At 49.5% G+C, this 18,407-nt stretch overlaps 1 protein-coding gene across 1 annotated transcript; it reads right to left on the bottom strand.

Annotated features, from left to right (window-relative positions):
* Positions 1 to 982: 982 nt before the first annotated feature.
* Positions 983 to 15,902, bottom strand: TEX52 (testis expressed 52). Its single transcript, XM_056517853.1, has 3 exons — positions 15,551 to 15,902; positions 13,930 to 14,414; positions 983 to 6,088 (listed from the first exon to the last, which is right to left on the bottom strand). Exons 2-3 carry the CDS (start codon positions 14,385 to 14,387, stop codon positions 5,815 to 5,817), a joined length of 732 nt encoding a protein of 243 aa, XP_056373828.1. The 5' UTR covers positions 14,388 to 14,414; positions 15,551 to 15,902; the 3' UTR covers positions 983 to 5,814.
* Between the last annotated feature and the right edge of the window lie 2,505 nt (positions 15,903 to 18,407).

Below are 18,407 nucleotides of genomic sequence, written 5' to 3'. Positions count from 1 at the left end.
AAAGTTGTGGATTGAAATCTCTGCTCATTCTGGGCTAAAGAGTCAAGTGGGCGGTCCTAATAAGTGATTGACAGCAAACTGTGTATGTGTGCCTATAGAGGGCCCTGTCATTATTGACTGGGACCGCCCACTTGACTACTTAGCCCAGAATGAGCAAAGATTTTGCTTGATAAGTTACATGTTCTACTGAATCTTTTCTAAGTAGTCAAGTAGGCGGTCCCAGTCTATGATAGACAGCTCCCTCTATAGGCACACATACACAGTTAGCTGTCAATCACTGATTAGGACTGCCCACTTGACTCTTTAGCCCAGAATGAGCTGAGAATTCAATTGATAAGTTACAAGTTCTACTGAATCTTTTCTAAGTAGTCAAGTAGGCAGTCCCAGTCACTGAAAGACAGCTCCCTCTATAGGCACACATACATAGGTAGCTGTCAATTACTGATTAAGCCCGCCCACTTGACTCCTTAGCCTAGAATGAGCTGAGAATTCAATCGATAAGTTACAAGTTCTACTGAATCTTTTCTAAGTAGTCAAGTGGGCAGTCCCAGTCAGTGATAGACAGCTCCCTCTATAGGCACACATACATAGGTAGCTGTCAATAACTGATTAGGCCCACCCACTTGACTCCTTAGCCTAGTATGAGCTGAGAATTCAATTGATAAGTTACAAGTTCTACTGAATCTTTTCTAAGTAGTCAAGTAGGCAGTCCCAGTCACTGAAAGACAGCTCCCTCTATAGGCACACATACATAGGTAGCTGTCAATAACTGATTAGGCCCGCCCACCTGACTCCTTAGCCTAAAATGAGCTGAGAATTCAATCGATAAGTTACAAGTTCTACTGAATCTTTTCTAAGTAGTCAAGTGGGCGGTCCCAGTCAGTGATAGACAGCTCCCTTCATAGGTACACATACATAGGTAGCTGTCAATTACTGATTAGGCCCGCCCACTTGACTCCTTAGCCTAGAATGAGCAGAGAATTCAATCGATAAGTTCTACTGAATCTTTTCTAAGTAGTCAAGTGGGCGGTCCTACTCAGTGACTGGCAGTTTACTATCTTGGCCAGTGTTTCGCAACCAGGATGCCTCTACAAAACTACAACTCCCAGCATGTCCAGATAGCGGTTGGGGGGGGGGGGCAGTTGCTACAGAACGGTCCCGAAACAGCACCACCCCGGGGTAGCACTGTTTAAAAATAAATAAATAAATAAAGTGTAGCCATTCCTGTATAAGAAGGGTTAACTACTTTCCGGGGGTCGGCGACCAAGAGTCCAAATATTTAGGATATCTGGAGGAGCCGATTCCCACGCTTCGGGGGGGACGGCAGGAAGAGACGGCTCTATTTATATATCTGGGAGGCCGCTGTATATACCAAGGTCTGTGGTCATGTGACTTTGAGCCAAACCAGATGAAACTTCGTTAAACAAATACGACTCGGAAATTTGCGCAATTTTTAAAAAAATGCGTTTTTTTTTTAAACTAGTATCAGAACCGTATGTGACACAGATCTACATCGAAGTCACTATAGTGATGTCACCTGATGACATCATCAGAGGAGCAGCTGACGTCGCCCGGTGTGCACTGAGCTCCCCCTAGTGGTGGCTGCAGGCGGCTTGTATGTTATCAGGTGAACTGTGTAAAGCAGTGGTGTCCAAACTGCGGCCCTCCAGATGTTGCAAAACTACAACTCCCAGCATGGGGAGTTGTCGTTTTGCAACATCTCGAGGGCCACAGTTTGGACACCACTGGTGTAAAGGGAGAATCTGGAGCGGTGACCCCTGGAGGGTGAACGTGGTATTACATGTGAGGTGTAACACGGTTTATCCCATAGTGTTGGCAGATGCAGCCATCATAGCGCCCCCAGTGGCGGTCACCCAACTTTTTTGCTTAATTTGCCCGTGACCAAGAATATGAGAAACATGAAGATATTATTATCTCCATACACAGTATATTATCATCTGCTGAAGTGTATCTAAGCCTAGTGTGTGTGATACTGTCTGCCGAGCTATGTATCTAAGCCTAGTGTGTGTGATACTGTATGCAGAGCTGTGTATCTAAGCCTAGTGTGTGTGATACTGTCTGCCGAGCTATGTATCTAAGCCTATTGTGTGTGATACTGTCTGCCGAGCTATGTATCTAAGCCTAGTGTGTGTGTGATACTGTCTGCCGAGCTGTGTATCTAAGCCTAGTGTGTGTGATACTGTCTGCAGAGCTGTATATCTAAGCCTAGTGTGTGTGATACTGTCTGCCGACCTGTGTATCTAAGCCTAGTGTGTGTGATACTGTCTGCCGAGCTGTGTATCTAAGCCTAGTGTGTGTGATACTGTCTGCCGAGCTGTGTATCTAAACCTAGTGTGTGTGATACTGTCTGCTGAGCTGTGTATCTAAGCCTAGTGTATATTATACTGTCTGCTGAGCAGTGTATCAAAGCCTAGTGTGTGTGATACTGTCTGATGAGCTGTGTATCTAGGCCTAGTGTGTGTGATACTGTCTGCTGACCTGTGTATCTAAGCCTAGTGTATGTGATACTGTCTGCTGAGCTGTGTATCTAAGCCTAGTGTGTGTGATACTGTCTGCTGAGCTGTGTATCTAAGCCTAGTGTGTGTCATACTGTCTGCTGAGCTGTGTATCTAAGCCTAGTGTATGTGCTACTGTCTACTGAGCTGTGTATCTAAGCCTAGTGTGTTTGATACTGTCTGCAGAGCTGTGTATCTAAGCCTAGTGTGTGTGATACTGTCTGCCGAGCTGTGTATCTAAGCCTAGTGTGTGTGATACTGTCTGCCGAGCTGTGTATCTAAACCTAGTGTGTGTGATACTGTCTGCTGAGCTGTGTATCTAAGCCTAGTGTGTGTGATACTGTCTGCTGACCTGTGTATCTAAGCCTAGTGTGTGTGATACTGCCTGCTGAGCTGTGTATCTAAGCCTAGTATATGTGATACTGTCTGCTGAGCTGTGTATCTAAGCCTAGTGTGTGTGATACTGTCTGCCGAGCTATGTATCTAAGCCTAGTTTGTGTGATACTGTCTGCAGAGCTCTGTATCTAAGCCTAGTGTGTGTGATAGTCTGCTGAGCTGTGTATCTAAGCCTACTGTGTGATACTGTCTGCCGAGCTATGTATCTAAGCCCTAGTATATGTGATACTGTCTGCCGAGCTGTGTATCTAGGCCTAGTGTGTGTGATACTGTCTGCTGACCTGTGTATCTAAGCCTAGTGTATATGATACTATCTGCTGAGCTGTGTATCTAAGCCTAGTGTGTGTGATACTGTCTGCTGAGCTGTGTATCTAAGCCTAGTGTGTGTGATACTGTCTGCTGAGCTGTGTATCTTAGCCGTGTGTGTGTGTGTGAAACTGTCTGCTGAGCTGTATCTAAGCCTAGTGTGTGTGATACTGTCTGCAGAGCTGTGTATCTAAGCCTAGTGTGTATGTGATAGTCTGCCGAGCTATGTATCTAAGCCTAGTGTGTGTGTGATACGGTCTGCAGAGCTGTGTATCTAAGCCGTGTGTGCAATACTGTCTGCCGAGCTGTGTATCTAAGCCTAGTGTGTGATACTGTCTGCCGAGCTTTGTATCTAAGCCTAGTGTGTGTGATACTGTCTGCCGAGCGGTGTATCTAAACCTAGTGTGTGTGATACTGTCTGCTGAGCTGTGTATCTAAGCCTAGTGTGTGTGATACTGTCTACTGAGCTGTGTATCTAAGCCTAGTGTATGTGATACTGTCTGCCGAGCAGTGTATCTAAGCCTAGTGTATGTGATACTGTCTGCTGAGCTGTGTATCTAAGCCTAGTATATGTGATACTGTCTGCCGAGCTGTGTATCTAGGCCTAGTGTGTGTGTGATATTGTCTGCTGACCTGTGTATCTAAGCCTAGTGTATGTGATACTGTCTGCTGAGCTGTGTATCTAAGCCTAGTGTGTGTGATACTGTCTGCTGAGCTGTGTATCTAAGCCTAGTGTGTGTGATACTGTCTGCTGAGCTGTGTATCTAAGCCTAGTGTGTGTGAAACTGTCTGCTGAGCTGTATCTAAGCCTAGTGTATGTGATACTATCTGCTGAGCTGTGTATCTAAGCCTAGTGTGTGATACTGTCTGCTGAGCTGTGTATCTAAGCCTAGTGTGTGTGATACTGTCTGCCAAGCTGTGTATCTAAGCCTAGTGTGTGATACTGTCTGCCAAGCTGTGTATCTAAGCCTAGTGTGTGTGATACTGTCTGCCAAGCTGTGTATCTAAGCCTAGTGTGTGTGATACTGTCTGCTGAGCTGTGTATCTAAGCCTAGTGTGTGTGATACTGTCTGCCGATCTGTGTATCTAAGCCTAGGGCGTGTGTCATACTGTCTGCTGAGCTGTGTATCTAAGCCCAGTGTGTGATACTGTCTGCCGAGCTGTGTATCTAAGCCTAGTGTGTGTGATACTGTCTGCCAAGCTGTGTATCTAAGCCTTGTGTGAGATACTGTCTGCTGATCTGTGTATCTAAGCCTATCTTGTGATACAGTCTACTGAGCTGTGTATGTAATCCTGGTGTGTGTGATACTGTCTGCTGAGCTGTGTATCTAAGCCTAGTATGTGTGTGATACTGTCTGCTGAGCTGTGTATCTAAGCCTAGGGTGTGTGAAACTGTCTGCTGAGCTGTGTATCTAAGCCTAGTGTGTGTGATACTGTCTGCTGAGCTGTGTATCTAAGCCTAGTGTGTGATACTGTCTGCCAAGCTGTGCATCTAAGCCTAGTGTGTGTGATACTGTCTGCCAAGTTGTGTATCTAAGCCTAAGGCGTGTGTCATACTGTCTGCTGAGCTGTGTATCTAAGCCTAGTGTGTGATACTGTCTGCCGAGCTGTGTATCTATGCCTAGTGTGTGTGATACTGTCTGCCAAGCTGTGTATCTAAGCCTTGTGTGTGATACTGTCTGCCAAGCTGTGTATCTAAGCCTAGTGTGTGTGCGATACTGTCTGCCAAGCTGTGTATCTAAGCCTAGTTTGTGTGATACTGTCTGCCAAGCTGTGTATCTATGCCTAGTGTGTGTGAATCTGTCTGCTGAGCTGTGTATCTAAGCCTAGTGTGTGATACTGTCTGCTGAGCTGTGTATCTAAGCCTAGTGTGTGATACTGTCTGCTGAGCTGTGTATCTAAGCCTATCATGTGTGATACAGTGTACTGAGCTGTGTATGTAATACTGGTGTGTGAAACTATCAATTGAGCTGTGTATCTAAGCCTAGAGTGTGTAATACTGTCTGCAGTGCAGTGTATCTAAGCCAAGTGTGTGAAACTATCTGCTGAGCTGATGTATGTAAACCTAGTGTGTGAGATACTGTCTTATGAGCTACTGCATCTAAGCCGATCAAGAGTTAAGTCATGTATCTAAACTTATATGTGATACTGTCTTATGTGTATTTAATACTATTGCTTGTGGTACCGTGCTAAGCTGTGTATCTAATCCAATAATGTGTGATACTGTGCTAAACTGTGTATCTAATCCCATCATGTGTGATACTGTCTGCTGAGCTGTGTATCTAATCCTATCATGTGTGATACTGTCTGCTGAGCTGTGTATCTAATCCTATCATGTGTGATACTGTGCTAAGCTGTGTATCTAATCCTATCATGTGTGATACTGTCTGCTGAGCTGTGTATCTAATCCTATCATGTGTGATACTGTGCTAAGCTGTGTATCTAATCCTATCATGTGTGATACTGTCTGATACTGTTTAGTTAGATGCGTATCCAATCCTACTATGCCACTAGGGAAGATGATGAGGGTTATGCTGGGTGTAGTAGTCCATGATGTTGATGTAATAACCCAATGTTCCGTTATGTTGTCATAACCTCAGTCCTTGTTGCTGCTGTTGAGGGGCCACACTTGGGCCCCTTGGGCCCCGGTCCTCGGAGTGGTCATCCGGCTGTTGTACGGTGCGATGCTTCGCGCTCCTCTCTGCAGCTCCCTATACTTCTGGAGGATTTCCTGGTAGTTGGCGGAGTTCTTCTTCAAGGTCAGTTTTCGGGGTTTGTGGGGGAACTGGAGGGCGCTGTAGAGTCCAGTCTCCACGGGGACAGATGTCACCTCTGACCCGGCCGTGGCGGTGATACCCGATGCCGTGTACCTGTCCGAAAAACATCACAGATGAGATGGAGGAGATCAGCGACATCATCAGGAGGGATCAGTAAGGAATCTGGAGATCAGTGACATCATCAGGAGGGATCAGTAAGGAGTCTGGAGGAGATCAGAGACATCATCAGGAGGGATCAGTAAGGAGCCTGGAGGAGATCAGTGACATCATCAGGAGGGATCAGTAAGGAGTCTGGAGGAGATCAGTGACATCATCAGGAGGAAACAGTAAGGAGTCTGGAGGAGATCAGTGACATCATCAGGAGGGATCAGTAAGGAGTCTGGAGGAGATCAGTGACATCATCAGGAGGGATCAGTAAGGAGTCTGGAGGAGATCAGTGACATCATCAGGAGGGATCAGTAAGGAGTCTGGAGGAGATCAGTGACATCATCAATAGGAAACAGTAAGGAGTCTGGAGGAGATCAGTGACATCATCAGGAGGGATCAGTAAGGAGTCTGGAGGAGATCAGTGACATCATCAGGAGGAAACAGTAAGGAGTTTGGAGGAGATCAGTGACATCGTCAGGAGGAGATCAGTAAGGAGTCTGGAGGAGATCAGTGACATCATCAGGAGGGATCAGTAAGGAGTCTGGAGGAGATCAGTGACATCATCAATAGGAAACAGTAAGGAGTCTGGAGGAGATCAGTGACATCATCAGGAGGGATCAGTAAGGAGTCTGGAGGAGATCAGTGACATCATCAGGAGGGATAAGTAAGGAGTCTGGAGGAGATCAGTGACATCATCAGGAGGGATGAGTAAGGAGTCTGGAGGAGATCAGTGACATCATCAGGAGGGATCAGTAAGGAGTCTGGAGGAGATCAGTGACATCATCAGGAGGAAACAGTAAGGAGTCTGGAGGAGATCAGTGACATCATCAGGAGGGATCAGTGACATCATCAGGAGGGATCAGTAAGGAGCCTGGAGGAGATCAGTGACATCATCAGGAGGGATCAGTAAGGAGTCTGGAGGAGATCAGTGACATCATCAATAGGAAACAGTAAGGAGTCTGGAGGAGATCAGTGACATCATCAGGAGGGATCAGTAAGGAGTCTGGAGGAGATCAGTGACATCATCAGGAGGGATCAGTAAGGAGTCTGGAGGAGATCAGTGACATCATCAGGAGGGATCAGTAAGGAGTCTGGAGGAGATCAGTGACATCATCAGGAGGGATCAGTAAGGAGTCTGGAAGAGATCAGTGACATCACCAGGAGGGATCAGTAAGGAGTCTGGAGGAGATCAGTGACATCATCAGGAGGGATCAGTAAGGAGTCTGGAGGAGATCAGTGACATCATCAGGAGGGATCAGAAAGGAGTCTGGATGAGATCAGTGACATCATCAGGAGGGATCAGTAAGGAGTCTGGAGGAGATCAGTGACATCATCAGGAGGGATCAGTAAGGAGTCTGGAGGAGATCAGTGACATCATCAGGAGGGATCAGTAAGGAGTCTGGAGGAGACCAGTGACATCATCAATAGGAAACAGTAAGGAGCCTGGAGGAGATCAGTGACATCATCAGGAGGGATCAGTAAGGAGCCTGGAGGAGATCAGTGACATCATCAGGAGGAAACAGTAAGGAGTCTGGAGGAGATCAGTGACATCATCAGGAGGGATCAGTAAGGAGTCTGGAGGAGATCAGTGACATCATCAGGAGGGATCAGTAAGGAGTCTGGGGGCGATCAGTGACATCATCAGGAGGGATCAGTATGGAGTCTGGAGGAGATCAGTGACATCATCAGGAGGGATCAGTAAGGAGTCTGGAGGAGATCAGTGACATCATCAGGAGGGATCAGTAAGGAGTCTGGAGGAGATCAGTGACATCATCAGGAGGGATCAGTGACATCATCAGGAGGGATCAGTAAGGAGTCTGGAGGAGATCAGTGACATCATCAGGAGGGATCAGTAAGGAGTCTGGAGGAGATCAGTGACATCATCAGGAGGGATCAGTAAGGAGTCTGGGGGCGATCAGTGACATCATCAGGAGGGATCAGTAAGGAGTCTGGAGGAGATCAGTGACATCATCAGGAGGGATCAGTAAGGAGTCTGGAGGAGATCAGTGACATCATCAGGAGGGATCAGTAAGGAGTCTGGAGGAGATCAGTGACATCATCAGGAGGGATCAGTAAGGAGTCTGGGGGCAATCAGTGACATCATCAGGAGGGATCAGTAAGGAGTCTGGAGGAGATCAGTGACATCATCAGGAGGGATCAGTAAGGAGTCTGGAGGAGATCAGTGACATCATCAGGAGGAAACAGTAAGGAGTCTGGAGGAGATCAGTGACATCATCAGGAGGGATCAGTAAGGAGTCTGGAGGAGATCAGTGACATCATCAGGAGGGATCAGTAAGGAGTCTGGAGGAGATCAGTGACATCATCAGGAGGGATCAGTGACATCATCAGGAGGGATCAGTAAGGAGTCTGGAGGAGATCAGTGACATTATCAGGAGGAAACAGTAAGGAGTCTGGAGGAGATCAGTGACATCATCAGGAGGGATCAGTAAGGAGACTGGGGGCGATCAGTGACATCATCAGGAGGGATCAGTAAGGAGTCTGGAGGAGATCAGTGACATCATCAGGAGGGATCAGTAAGGAGTCTGGAGGAGATCAGTGACATCATCAGGAGGAAACAGTAAGGAGTCTGGAGGAGATCAGTGACATCATCAGGAGGGATCAGTAAGGAGTCTGGAGGAGATCAGTGACATCACCAGGAGGGATCAGTAAGGAGTCTGGAGGAGATCAGTGACATCATCAGGAGGAAACAATGAGTCTGGAGGAGATCAGTGACATCATCAGGAGGGATCAGTAAGGAGTCTAGAGATCAGTGACATCATCAGGAGGGATCAGTAAGGAGTCTGGATATCAGTGACATCATCAGGAGGGATCAGTTAGGAGTCTGGAGATCAGTGACATCATCAGGAGGGATCAGTAAGGAGTCTGGAGGAGATCAGTGACATCATCAGGAGGGATCAGTAAGGAGTCTGGAGGAGATCAGTGACATCATCAGGAGGGATCAGTAAGGAGTCTGGAGATCAGAGACATCATCAGGAGGGATCAGTAAGGAGTCTGGAGGAGATCAGTGACATCATCAGGAGGGATCAGTAAGGAGTCTGGAGGAGATCAGTGACATCATCAGGAGGGATCAGTAAGGAGTCTGGAGGAGATCAGTGACATCATCAGGAGGGATCAGTAAGGAGTCTGGAGATCAGAGACATCATCAGGAGGGATCAGTAAGGAGTCTGGAGGAGATTAGTGACATCATCAGGAGGGATCAGTAAGGAGTCTGGAGGAGATCAGTGACATCATCAGGAGGGATCAGTAAGGAGTCTGGAGGAGATCAGTGACATCATCAGGAGGGATCAGTAAGGAGTCTGGAGATCAGAGACATCATCAGGAGGGATCAGTAAGGAGTCTGGAGATCAGAGACATCATCAGGAGGGATCAGTAAGGAGTCTGGAGGAGATCAGTGACATCATCAGGAGGGATCAGTAAGGAGTCTGGAGGAGATCAGTGACATCATCAGGAGAGATCAGTAAGGAGTCTGGAGGAGATCAGTGACATCATCAGGAGGGATCAGTAAGGAGTCTGGAGATCAGAGACATCATCAGGAGGGATCAGTAAGGAGTCTGGAGGAGATCAGTGACATCATCAGGAGGGATCAGTAAGGAGTCTGGAGGAGATTAGTGACATCATCAGGAGGGATCAGTAAGGAGTCTGGAGGAGATCAGTGACATCATCAGGAGGGATCAGTAAGGAGTCTGGAGATCAGTGACATCATCAGGAGGGATCAGTAAGGAGTCTGGAGATCAGTGACATCATCAGGAGGGATCAGTAAGGAGTCTGGAGATCAGTGACATCATCAGGAGGGATCAGTAAGGAGTCTGGAGATCAGTGACATCATCAGGAGGGATCAGTAAGGAGTCTGGAGGAGATCAGTGACATCATCAGGAGGGCTCAGAAAGGAGTCTGGATGAGATCAGTGACATCATCAGGAGGGATCAGTAAGGAGTCTGGAGGAGATCAGTGACATCATCAGGAGGGATCAGTAAGGAGTCTGGAGGAGATCAGTGACATCATCAGGAGGGATCAGTAAGGAGTCTGGAGGAGACCAGTGACATCATCAATAGGAAACAGTAAGGAGCCTGGAGGAGATCAGTGACATCATCAGGAGGGATCAGTAAGGAGCCTGGAGGAGATCAGTGACATCATCAGGAGGAAACAGTAAGGAGTCTGGAGGAGATCAGTGACATCATCAGGAGGGATCAGTAAGGAGTCTGGAGGAGATCAGTGACATCATCAGGAGGGATCAGTAAGGAGTCTGGGGGCGATCAGTGACATCATCAGGAGGGATCAGTATGGAGTCTGGAGGAGATCAGTGACATCATCAGGAGATATCAGTAAGGAGTCTGGAGGAGATCAGTGACATCATCAGGAGGGATCAGTAAGGAGTCTGGAGGAGATCAGTGACATCATCAGGAGGGATCAGTAAGGAGTCTGGAGGAGATCAGTGACATCATCAGGAGGGATCAGTAAGGAGTCTGGAGGAGACCAGTGACATCATCAATAGGAAACAGTAAGGAGCCTGGAGGAGATCAGTGACATCATCAGGAGGGATCAGTAAGGAGCCTGGAGGAGATCAGTGACATCATCAGGAGGAAACAGTAAGGAGTCTGGAGGAGATCAGTGACATCATCAGGAGGGATCAGTAAGGAGTCTGGAGGAGATCAGTGACATCATCAGGAGGGATCAGTAAGGAGTCTGGGGGCGATCAGTGACATCATCAGGAGGGATCAGTATGGAGTCTGGAGGAGATCAGTGACATCATCAGGAGATATCAGTAAGGAGTCTGGAGGAGATCAGTGACATCATCAGGAGGGATCAGTAAGGAGTCTGGAGGAGATCAGTGACATCATCAGGAGGGATCAGTGACATCATCAGGAGGGATCAGTAAGGAGTCTGGAGGAGATCAGTGACATCATCAGGAGGGATCAGTAAGGAGTCTGGAGGAGATCAGTGACATCATCAGGAGGGATCAGTAAGGAGTCTGGGGGCGATCAGTGACATCATCAGGAGGGATCAGTAAGGAGTCTGGAGGAGATCAGTGACATCATCAGGAGGGATCAGTAAGGAGTCTGGAGGAGATCAGTGACATCATCAGGAGGGATCAGTAAGGAGTCTGGAGGAGATCAGTGACATCATCAGGAGGGATCAGTAAGGAGTCTGGGGGCAATCAGTGACATCATCAGGAGGGATCAGTAAGGAGTCTGGAGGAGATCAGTGACATCATCAGGAGGGATCAGTAAGGAGTCTGGAGGAGATCAGTGACATCATCAGGAGGAAACAGTAAGGAGTCTGGAGGAGATCAGTGACATCATCAGGAGGGATCAGTAAGGAGTCTGGAGGAGATCAGTGACATCATCAGGAGGGATCAGTAAGGAGTCTGGAGGAGATCAGTGACATCATCAGGAGGGATCAGTGACATCATCAGGAGGGATCAGTAAGGAGTCTGGAGGAGATCAGTGACATTATCAGGAGGAAACAGTAAGGAGTCTGGAGGAGATCAGTGACATCATCAGGAGGGATCAGTAAGGAGACTGGGGGCGATCAGTGACATCATCAGGAGGGATCAGTAAGGAGTCTGGAGGAGATCAGTGACATCATCAGGAGGGATCAGTAAGGAGTCTGGAGGAGATCAGTGACATCATCAGGAGGAAACAGTAAGGAGTCTGGAGGAGATCAGTGACATCATCAGGAGGGATCAGTAAGGAGTCTGGAGGAGATCAGTGACATCACCAGGAGGGATCAGTAAGGAGTCTGGAGGAGATCAGTGACATCATCAGGAGGAAACAATGAGTCTGGAGGAGATCAGTGACATCATCAGGAGGGATCAGTAAGGAGTCTAGAGATCAGTGACATCATCAGGAGGGATCAGTAAGGAGTCTGGAGATCAGTGACATCATCAGGAGGGATCAGTTAGGAGTCTGGAGATCAGTGACATCATCAGGAGGGATCAGTAAGGAGTCTGGAGGAGATCAGTGACATCATCAGGAGGGATCAGTAAGGAGTCTGGAGGAGATCAGTGACATCATCAGGAGGGATCAGTAAGGAGTCTGGAGATCAGAGACATCATCAGGAGGGATCAGTAAGGAGTCTGGAGGAGATCAGTGACATCATCAGGAGGGATCAGTAAGGAGTCTGGAGGAGATCAGTGACATCATCAGGAGGGATCAGTAAGGAGTCTGGAGGAGATCAGTGACATCATCAGGAGGGATCAGTAAGGATTCTGGAGATCAGAGACATCATCAGGAGGGATCAGTAAGGAGTCTGGAGGAGATTAGTGACATCATCAGGAGGGATCAGTAAGGAGTCTGGAGGAGATCAGTGACATCATCGGGAGGGATCAGTAAGGAGTCTGGAGGAGATCAGTGACATCATCAGGAGGGATCAGTAAGGAGTCTGGAGATCAGAGACATCATCAGGAGGGATCAGTAAGGAGTCTGGAGATCAGAGACATCATCAGGAGGGATCAGTAAGGAGTCTGGAGGAGATCAGTGACATCATCAGGAGGGATCAGTAAGGAGTCTGGAGGAGATCAGTGACATCATCAGGAGGGATCAGTAAGGAGTCTGGAGGAGATCAGTGACATCATCAGGAGGGATCAGTAAGGAGTCTGGAGATCAGAGACATCATCAGGAGGGATCAGTAAGGAGTCTGGAGGAGATCAGTGACATCATCAGGAGGGATCAGTAAGGAGTCTGGAGGAGATTAGTGACATCATCAGGAGGGATCAGTAAGGAGTCTGGAGGAGATCAGTGACATCATCAGGAGGGATCAGTAAGGAGTCTGGAGATCAGTGACATCATCAGGAGGGATCAGTAAGGAGTCTGGAGATCAGTGACATCATCAGGAGGGATCAGTAAGGAGTCTGGAGATCAGTGACATCATCAGGAGTGATCAGTAAGGAGTCTGGAGGAGATCAGTGACATCATCAGGAGGGATCAGTAAGGAGTCTGGAGGAGATCAGTGACATCATCAGGAGGGATCAGTAAGGAGTCTGGAGATCAGTGACATCATCAGGAGGGATCAGTAAGGAGTCTGGAGGAGATCAGTGACATCATCAGGAGTGATCAGTAAGGAGTCTGGAGGAGATCAGTGACATCATCAGGAGTGATCAGTAAGGAGTCTGGAGGAGATCAGTGACATCATCAGGAGGGATCAGTAAGGAGTCTGGAGATCAGTGACATCATCAGGAGGGATCAGTAAGGAGTCTGGAGATCAGTGACATCATCAGGAGGGATCAGTAAGGAGTCTGGAGGAGATCAGTGACATCATCAGGAGGGATCAGTAAGGAGTCTGGAGGAGATCAGTGACATCATCAGGAGGGATCAGTAAGGAGTCTGGAGGAGATCAGTGACATCATCAGGAGGGATCAGTAAGGAGTCTGGAGGAGATTAGTGACATCATCAGGAGGGATCAGTAAGGAGTCTGGAGGAGATCAGTGACATCATCAGGAGGGATCAGTAAGGAGTCTGGAGGAGATCAGTGACATCATCAGGAGGGATCAGTAAGGAGTCTGGAGATCAGAGACATCATCAGGAGGGATCAGTAAGGAGTCTGGAAATCAGTGACATCATCAGGAGGGATCAGTAAGGAGTCTGGAGGAGATCAGTGACATCATCAGGAGGGATCAGTAAGGAGTCTGGAGGAGATCAGTGACATCATCAGGAGGGATCAGTAAGGAGTCTGGAGATCAGTGACATCATCAGGAGGGATCAGTAAGGAGTCTGGAGATCAGTGACATCATCAGGTCACCTGGGGTCAGGGTTCCTATATTTATTTACCGCCTGAAGCCCTCGGGGGGCAGGATGTTCCCGTGACTGTCCACAGGGGGCGCCCTCCCTTGGCTTCGTAGACGTAACGTCCTGGAATCCGTCTCACTTCTGCGGATCCCACTGCAGCGCAGGAACTTGTCCCAGGTGTTGTCCTCCATGCGGGACGGCGGGGGGATGGTGTCACGGGGTCTGGTGGGAGCTGCAGTGATCTGTCGCCACACCACGCTGTTGTGGGGTCTGTCCTGGCGCAGGGGGAGGAGGGGGGTCAGCCGGCTGACCTCTAGCCATGTGAGGTAGCCCTGGGTGGCTGGTGGGGCCTGCTGTGTGCCTAGGGGGCTCCGGAGTGCGGCCATCAGCTCCAGCTTGGCCTCAGTATAAGGGGGGCGCTGTAGAGTTATCCTGTGGATCCTGCGGGGGGCGAAGCCAGAGGAGTGGACAGGGGGGTCGGGCAGTAAAGGACAAGACATGGTGGGGGCATCTGGTGTGGGGGGCACCTGGAAATAGAGAATAAAGCTTTATTAACATAGAGGTGACCTACAAATGTACTGGTGATGTCACCGCCCCATGTGATGATGTCATCAGCCAACAAGAAGACACAGTATGACTTAAAGGTGCACTTTGGGTTTCTTGCCCATCTCCTGCACATTCCCCATCACTAGTCCTACAGTGCCATCTGTTTTATTCCAGCACAGCTGCATTCATGTGGCTTGTTACTGTAAATGGGTCATGTGATCACCAGTATGACCCACAGAAAATCACAGTGCTTAATTTGTCACAGCAGATCGCTCCTGCTACCTCCCAGCTCCATCTGTATACTGCTGCTATCTCTATAGGATCAGTATATATAGTAGTTATACACCTCCCCTCCAGCTCTATCTGTATACTGCTGCTGCTATCTCTATTGGATCAGGATATATAGTAGTTATACACCTCCCCTCCAGCTCTATCTGTATACTGCTGCTATCTCTATGGGATCAGGATATATAGTAGTTATACACCTCCCCTCCAGCTCTATCTGTATACTGCTGCTATCTCTATGGGATCAGGATATATAGAAATTATATACCTCCCCTCCAGCTCTATCTGTATACTGCTGCTATCTCTATTGGATCAGGATATATAGTAGTTATACACCTCCCCTCCAGCTCTATCTGTATACTGCTGCTATCTCTATTTGTTCAGGATATATAGTAGTTATACACCTCCCCTCCAGCTCTATCTGTATACTGCTGCTATCTCTATGGGATCAGTATATATATATAGTAGTTGTACACCTCCCCTCCAGCTCTATCTGTATACTGCTGCTGCTATCTCTATGGGATCAGGATATATAGTAGTTGTACACCTCCCCTCCAGCTCTATCTGTATACTGCTGCTATCTCTATGCATTATCTATGTGTGGGCTCATCTGTATTGTTACCTATAGAGATTTTCAGCTTTTATGTTTTGTACACAGATCACAACCAGGCGCCCCCTACTGGACGGGCATTTATATAGCAGTCATGGTTCTCCAGCTGTTGCAAACACTATAGCACCGAGCTGCAGGCTGTCCGGGCATGCTGGGAAACACTGCTCTAGGGGTATGAATACTTATACAGTTCTTCGTGCATGCAGGGATCTTACTACTCACCACATTAGCGGAGGACAACGTCTCCCATCATCTCTGCCGAGGCCGCTGTGTGTACAACTCCTCCATGGAGACAGACGGGGAATGGGCGGAGAGGAGGTGCGGAGCCTGTCAGAACACAACTGGGAAGGAGCCAAGTCACCTGATTCATTGGCACTACAACTCCCAGCATGCCCTGTGAGCCGATGGCCGGAAGTTGTAGTTTTGCACTGCCCCCAGATCCTGCTGGGAGTTGTAGTCCTGTAGATCAGAGTGAAGCAGCAACAATGTATCCAAGGTGACAAATTCACATAAAATCTCCCTGCACCGGGCTCCCTTGTAGTGACGGCTCCAGACCACAAGGCGGCGCACTGCTCTTTACTGTTACTATGGACAACGGCTGTAACCTATAGGACGCCTAAAGTGTCATTCTAAACACCTTGGAGGCCACAGTTCACATCAACTAAAGAAATCTCATATCTCACAGTCTCCATAACACCCCCCCCCTCCCCTGTCCCCTCCTCCTCCCTTCAGACCCCTCCTCCTCCCTCCAGACCCCTCTGTCCCTCCAGACCCCTTTGTCCTCTCCTCCCTTTAGACCCCTCCTCCTTCCTCCAGACCCCTCCTCCTCCCTTCAGACCCCTCCTCCTCCCTCCAGACCCCTCTGTCCTTTCCTCCCTTTAGACCCCTCCTCCTCCCTCCAGACCCCTCTGTCCTCTCCTCCCTTCAGACCCCTCCTCCTCCCTCCAGACCCCTCCTCCTCCCTTCAGACCCCTCCTCCTCCCTTCAGACCCCTCCTCCTCCCCCCTCCAGACCCCTCTGTCCTCTCCTCCCTTCAGACCCCTCCTCCTCCCTCCAGACCCCTCTGTCCTTTCCTCCCTTTAGACCCCTCCTCCTCCCTCCAGACCCCTCTGTCCTTTCCTCCCTTTAGACCCCTCCTCCTCCCTCCAGACCCCTCTGTCCTCTCCTCCCTTTAGACCCCTCCTCCTCCCTCCAGACCCCTCTGTCCTCTCCTCCCTTCAGACCCCTCCTCCTCCCTCCAGACCCCTCTGTCCTCTCCTCCCTTCAGACCCCTCCTCCTCCCTCCAGACCCCTCTGTCCTCTCCTCCCTTTAGACCCCTCCTCCTCCCTCCAGACCCCTCTGTCCTCTCCTCCCTTTAGACCCCTCCTCCTCCCTCCAGACCCCTCTGTCCTCTCCTCCCTCCAGACCCCTCCTCCTCCCTCCAGACCCCTCTGTCCTATCCACCCTTCAGACCCCTCCTCCTCCCTCCAGACCCCTCTGTCCTCTCCTCCCTTTAGACCCCTCCTCCTCCCTCCAGACCCCTCTGTCCTCTCCTCCCTTCAGACCCCTCCTCCTCCCTCCAGACCCATCTGTCCTCTCCTCCCTCCAGACCCCTCTGTCCTCTCCTCCCTTTAGACCCCTCCTCCTCCCTCCAGACCCCTCTGTCCTCTCCTCCCTTTAGACCCCTCCTCCTCCCTCCAGACCCCTCTGTCCTCTCCTCCCCTCAGACTCCTCCTCCTCCCTCCAGACCCCTCTGTCCTCTCCTCCCTTCAGACCCCTCCTCCTCCCTCCAGACCCATCTGTCCTCTCCTCCCTTCAGACACCTCCTCCTCCCTCCAGACCCATCTGTCCTCTCCTCCCTTCAGACCCCTCCTCCTCCCTCCAGACCCCTCTGTCCTCTCCTCCCTTTAGACCCCTCCTCCTCCCTCCAGACCCCTCTGTCCTCTCCTCCCTTTAGACCCCTCCTCCTCCCTCCAGACCCCTCTGTCCTCTCCTCCCCTCAGACTCCTCCTCCTCCCTCCAGACCCCTCTGTCCTCTCCTCCCTTCAGACCCCTCCTCCTCCCTCCAGACCCATCTGTCCTCTCCTCCCTTCAGACACCTCCTCCTCCCTCCAGACCCATCTGTCCTCTCCTCCCTTCAGACCCCTCCTCCTCCCTCCAGACCCCTCTGTCCTCTCCTCCCTTTAGACCCCTCCTCCTCCCTCCAGACCCCTCTGTCCTCTCCTCCCTTCAGACCCCTCCTCCTCCCTCCAGACCCCTCTGTCCTCTCCTCCCTTTAGACCCCTCCTCCTCCCTCCAGACCCCTCTGTCCTCTCCTCCCTTCAGACTCATCCTCCCTCCTGACCCCTGTCCTCTCCTCCCTTCAGACTCCTCCTCCTCCCTCCGGACTCTTTTGTCCTCCTCCAGATTATTTCTCTGAAGAGCCGCATTCAGCGTCCAGATCCTGAGCGGTCGGAGCCTCCATACACATCACACAGTCGGTGCCGATGCTGCCAACACCATTAATTCTACACAGGGAAGTCGTCCTCCCACTGAAGACCCTCCTACACAACTGTACAGCGCCAATAGGTCATCATGGCAGTCGGGGGTCTTATGAAGCCGCCATCCCCCCCATTCTGCCATCTTCGTCCACCTATTAGATGTATCTGATCTAATCCTCAAGTGTAATCTCTGCGCCCTGAAGGGGTTAAAACAAAATGACAGACGACCCTGAGGTTGGAATAATTTTTATTGGAGATATTGTGACAGACGAGAACCGCAAACCGGATTATATTACATCACAGCGATGCTAGTAGGTAAGTAGTGAGTAAAAGCATCAATATACAGGTCCGCCCCCATGTACACAGGTCAGTGTCCTCACCTGCCTATCTAGGCTCAGGCAGCTGTCCTAAAATCAGTGGTCAGATTCCATTTCGCAGCAGACTGTAAAATGAGACGCTTTGTGGAAATATACTGACATCTAGTGGCCAACTATAAAACTAGAAGCTTTCTGCAGATATACTGACATCTAGTGGCCAATTATAAAAATACATATCAGGCACATTCAGCACTCTAGGAAATCTGGGTGACAACCCCTATGGATGCGTCATGGTACAGTCA

The sequence above is a fragment of the Hyla sarda genome, chromosome 4 (genome assembly GCF_029499605.1).
Source record: "Hyla sarda isolate aHylSar1 chromosome 4, aHylSar1.hap1, whole genome shotgun sequence".
Taxonomy (NCBI): Eukaryota; Metazoa; Chordata; class Amphibia; order Anura; family Hylidae; genus Hyla; species Hyla sarda.
The sequence above is the reverse complement of the archived record's forward strand: the minus strand, read 5'-3'. Positions and strand labels throughout refer to the sequence as shown.

Bases quoted from the DNA above. Each gene is read 5' to 3' on its own strand.
- TEX52 (XM_056517853.1), bottom strand. From the start codon at position 14,387: ATGTCTTGTCCTTTACTGCCCGACCCCCCTGTCCACTCCTCTGGCTTC. The intron at 6,089-13,929 runs GTAAATAAATAT...TTTTTCGGACAG, and splicing joins CCCCCCGAGGGCTTCAGGCG to GTACACGGCATCGGGTATCA.